The sequence below is a fragment of the Mandrillus leucophaeus genome, unplaced genomic scaffold, assembly GCF_000951045.1.
Source record: "Mandrillus leucophaeus isolate KB7577 unplaced genomic scaffold, Mleu.le_1.0 Scaffold990, whole genome shotgun sequence".
Classification (NCBI taxonomy): domain Eukaryota; kingdom Metazoa; phylum Chordata; class Mammalia; order Primates; family Cercopithecidae; genus Mandrillus; species Mandrillus leucophaeus.
The window spans coordinates 60,359-64,897 of record NW_012110808.1 but is presented as its reverse complement, the minus strand read 5'-3'; the positions used below and the strand labels follow the sequence as shown (position 1 = coordinate 64,897).

At 63.3% G+C, this 4,539-nt stretch overlaps 1 protein-coding gene across 1 annotated transcript in view; it reads left to right on the top strand.

The window, feature by feature from the left end:
- Positions 1 to 4,539, top strand: part of MED16 (mediator complex subunit 16) — a 22,366-nt gene that overhangs the window by 5,908 nt on the left and 11,919 nt on the right. Inside the window, exons 5-7 of the mRNA XM_011971215.1 lie at positions 567 to 998; positions 1,725 to 1,863; positions 2,740 to 2,791. Coding sequence (XP_011826605.1) covers positions 567 to 998; positions 1,725 to 1,863; positions 2,740 to 2,791 — 623 coding nt within the window. The remainder of the gene's footprint in view (positions 1 to 566; positions 999 to 1,724; positions 1,864 to 2,739; positions 2,792 to 4,539) is intronic.

The following is a 4,539-nucleotide window of genomic DNA, read 5'->3' as shown; positions in this document are numbered from 1 at the left end:
CCCCATCTCTTAAAAGACTCTTGTTGAAAGAAGGGTGGATGTTTTTGTATGTAAATAATGACTTGACACATTTGATTTGAAGCCAAATAGTGTCCACAGCAGCTGCTGGTGCTTACACACCACTTCCTGAGTGCTGCAACTCAGGTCTGCACGGTGCGGCCCAGAGCCACACAGACCCCACCTGGGTTTGTGAGTGGGGCACATTGGCACCAGCTGCCCGGCTGCTTGTGTGCCGCATGGCAGAGCCAGAGTCAAGTCATTGCAACAGGGACCACCTGGCTCCCAGAACCAAGCATGCCGGTTTTGGTCCCTTTACAGAAAGAGGAGGTGACTCCTATTGCACACACGTTCACCATTTAATCCTCCCCACTGTCATCCAAAGCAAAGGTGCCATTCCTTCCACCTTTCAGATGAGGAGACGGAGGGTCAGGTGGCCGAGTCAGGATCTGAACCCAGGTGCACACTCCCCTGGCTTCTGCGTGGTTCTTCTGTGTGAGTGTTTCTCGGGGTCACAGGGGGCAGCCCCCGTGAGCCTGAGCGGCCCCTCCTCCCTCCCTTCTCCACAGTCAGGCGCCTCCAGCTTCGGGGAGAAGTTCTCCCGAGTGAAGTTCTCACCGTCGCTCACGCTGTTCGGCGGCAAGCCCATGGAGGGCTGGATCGCAGTGACGGTCAGCGGCCTGGTCACCGTGTCCCTGCTGAAGCCCAGCGGGCAGGTGCTGACGTCCACCGAGAGCCTGTGCCGGCTGCGCGGCCGTGTGGCCCTGGCGGACATCGCCTTCACAGGCGGCGGCAACATCGTGGTGGCCACGGCGGATGGCAGCAGCGCGTCGCCCGTGCAGTTCTACAAGGTGTGCGTGAGCGTGGTGAGCGAGAAGTGCCGCATCGACACGGAGATCCTGCCCTCCCTGTTCATGCGTTGCACCACCGACCTGAACCGCAAGGACAAGTTCCCCGCCATCACCCATCTCAAGTTCCTGGCCCGGGACATGTCGGAGCAGGTGAGCGGACACGGGCCGTCATGCGGGCTAGCAGGCTTGGAATGGAGCGCTGCTTCTCGGGGAGGTGGAGACCCACAGGGGCCGTGGGCTAAACCAAGGTGTGGGCAGGGTTGGTCCGTCCTGGGGGCTCCAGAGGAGAACCCATTTCCTACCTTTCCCAGCATCTGGGGGCGCCCAGTCCCTCGGATCGGGGCCCCTTCCTCCCGCTTCACGGCCACAGCACAGCCTCTTCCTGTCTCTCTCTGAATCTCACCCTCCCACATCCTCTCGTGAGGACTCTGTGAAGACACTGGGGCCCCTGGACCCCCCCAACATGCTCTCCCGTCTCAGCGTCCTGAACCGAATCCCACCCACAGGTCCCTTCTGTGTGGGAGGTGGCGCAGCCACAGGCCCTAGAGCTGAGGATGGGATGTCCTGGGGACCACTGTCCAGCCGACCGCACCAGGTCGCCTGGATTTCCGTTGTAATTCGGAATCAGTAACGCCCCAAACTCCTAGAAGCCGCCGACTTGGTTCCCTCTCCCGTTGCTCTCCCTGTGGGGGGCACCATCCGGGGACATCTGGGTTCCTGTGAGTGGACCTTGGGCTCTGGGGACAGGCAGGCCTGGGCTGGAATCCAGGAGGGCCCCGAGGGGCAGGCGTGGCCCCAGGGTCCCATGGCTCAGGCTCTGGTCGCGTGGCCAGCACAGCAGTGCCGGGTCTGCCCTCACCCCCACCTCCCCCGTAGGTGCTTTTGTGCGCGTCCAGCCAGACCAGCAGCATCGTGGAATGCTGGTCCCTGCGCAAGGAGGGGCTTCCCGTGAACAACATCTTCCAGCAGATCTCCCCCGTGGGTGAGTCTCCCGGCCGGCTGCGGGAGGCCCTGGGTCTGCCCTTGGGGGCAGCTGGTTTTAATTTGGAGGCGGGTCTCGCTGTCACCCAGGGTGGTCCTGAACCCCAACCCTAAGTGATCCTCTTGCCTTGACCTCCAGTAGTGCTAGGATCTGGGGCGTGACCCCCGTGCCTGCCAGCATCTGAGTGTGTTAGGCGTGTAGACTCTTCCGTCCTTCCAGTCCCACCGCAGCGGCTGCCACCATCCTACGCGGAGCCGGGGCTCAGAGGCGGCGTTGCTCGCCCGAGCTCACCCAGCAGGGACACCGTGAGGGGCTGCAGGCGTGCGGGCGGCTGTGGAGTGTGGGTCTGTGGGTGGGGCCGTCAGGCAGCAGGGCACAGGCCAGGCCGGGTGGGGGCAGTGCACGGAATCCTCCAGAAGCTGGTTCAGGGAGAGGAAGCCACGGGTTAGCGGGTCAGCTGAGGCTGCTGAGAACACGCCCCTCACCCCACCCTCGCCCCCACCCATCTCCCCAGCAGCCTCTTCTGGGGCCTCTGTTCCCATCTCTATCTGCCCGATGGGCCCCTGCACCCACGGAGCCAAGCCCGTCACCCCCACCTCCAGCACAAAATCTGGGGCTGGAGCAAAGCAGGGACGCCCGCCTGCCATGACTGGTGGCCAGAACAGCCACTTGGTGTTCAGAGCCTCGGCGGCTGCGGGCCCGGTTTTCAGGCCGGCCTCCGCCCTGGAGAAGGGAGGTGTTTTCCTGGCAGACGAGCCCAGGCATTTGCCGATTAGCGCTAATGGACCCTGGAGTGGCCGGACGTGTGGGCCGGTGCTCCTCAGAAGCCACTAATGAGCCCGTGTCAAGAGGCCCCGATGGCTCCCGGGGCCTGCAGGTGGTTACGTCAACTGCCCATTGTGGCCGCAGGGGCAGTAAAGGTGAAGAGGGCGGCTGCCCGTTCCTTCCCCCGGGCCTCGTCGTGAGTCACCAGGCAGTTGAAGAGGGCCACTGCCGTTCCTTCCCCCAGGCCTCATTCCTTCCCCCGGGGCTTGTGGTGAGTCACCCTGCAGTTTGAGCTGCGCTGGTTCCTATGGCAGCACCTGGCGCCACCCCGCGTGGCAGGCAGGGCTGCAAGGACCCTCAGCTTCACTGCCTGGTAACCCCGCTGGGCACATCTGTGTCCACCGTCTGCCCACAGCCAGACCACCGGGCAGTCCCGGGCTCCAACGCTCCTCCTCATCTGCAGCCGTCCTCACCTGCTGGCCCAGCTCCTACTCGTCCCTAAGAGCCACGTCTCACACGCACGCCAGAGCCTTTTTTGGGTTTCACGTCCCCGGCAGCTGGGGGCCACTGGGACACAGTCCCTGACACACCCATCTCTCCCCCCACCGCCCCACATGCCCACCATGCCAGGCTTTGGTCCCCGCGGCACCCAGCTCTTCACCCACTGCCCCACGTCCCCACTTAGCAGCTTAGCCTCCCCCTGCTTCAAGTCCCATTTAGAAATGCTGACCGCAGCCGTCAGTTGGATGGAGGAGGGGACGTAAATCGGGCTGTGAGGGCGCCCTGGGCACCAGCTGGGCGTGTGGTCATCATGGCAGCTGCTTCACTCAGTGCTAACCCTGTCTTTCCTGTGAGAGGCTCAATTCCACAGGGCCAGCCACCCTGACCACTGTGCCCTCCGGACATCTCAGCCACTCTCTGGGCCTGTTTCCCTGCGGGGAATGCTGCTCACGGGACCCCTGTACAGGTTTGCAGGAGGCCAAGGCTCTGTGACTGTGATACCCCGTCCAGAGCAGAGACCTCATGACGCGGGTGGCACAGAGCAGCCGTGTGGTCGTCAGCTTCAGCCTAGTAACAAGCCAGCCCCAAACCGAGCAGCTCAGACCAGCAGCCCTGCACTGGTTCTGTGGCTGGGCTGCCTCAGCTGCTCCGTCCTGGTTCCTGTGTTCTGCGGTCAGCAGCCGAGGTGGCGTGGCCTGTCCACTGGCCCCACATGCTCCAGCAGGCCGGCTCTGGCTGCCCTCAGTGTCCCACAAGCAGCAAGAGCAGGACCCCCCGCACATGCTCTCTGGGCCTCCGTTTTTTGTTGTTGTTTTGTTTTGGACTTAGGCTCTCCCTATGTTGCCCAGGCTGGAATGCAGTGGCTTGATCTCCGCTCACTGCAGCCTCATCCTCCTGAGCTCGAGCAATCCTCCTACCTCAGCCTCCTGAGTTGCTGGGACTACAGGCACGCGCAGGCGTGCACCATCACACCCAGCTAATGTTTGTTGTACTTTTTGTAGAGATGGGGTCTTGCTCTGTTGCCCAGGCTGGTCTTGAACTCCTGGGCTCAAGCCATCCTCTGGCCTTGGCTTCCCAAAGTGCTGGGACGGCAGGCGTGAGCCCAGGTGCCCGGCCGTGTCACATTGGCTACCACTCGGCCCGAGATGGTAGCAGAAGCCTCTGCCCTGCTGGGAGGAGCTGCGTCTTCACGCAGAGGCTGCCAGGCAGCAGATCTGGGGGGCGACCGTCCCGCGTGGCTTTATCGTGTGGGGAGCCTGGAATTGTAGTTGAGGAGGGATGGAAGTCCCAGCTCAGCTGACTGAGGCCAAGTGTTAGGGTTTGCATGGCCGCAGGTCTGGGGGGGCGTCGTCTCCCCACTGTCGGCTCCATCGAGGGGGCGAGACGGCGCCACCCCACAGGTGTCCACGAAATCCCGGGGCCGCATCCCGTTGGCCCGCCGTG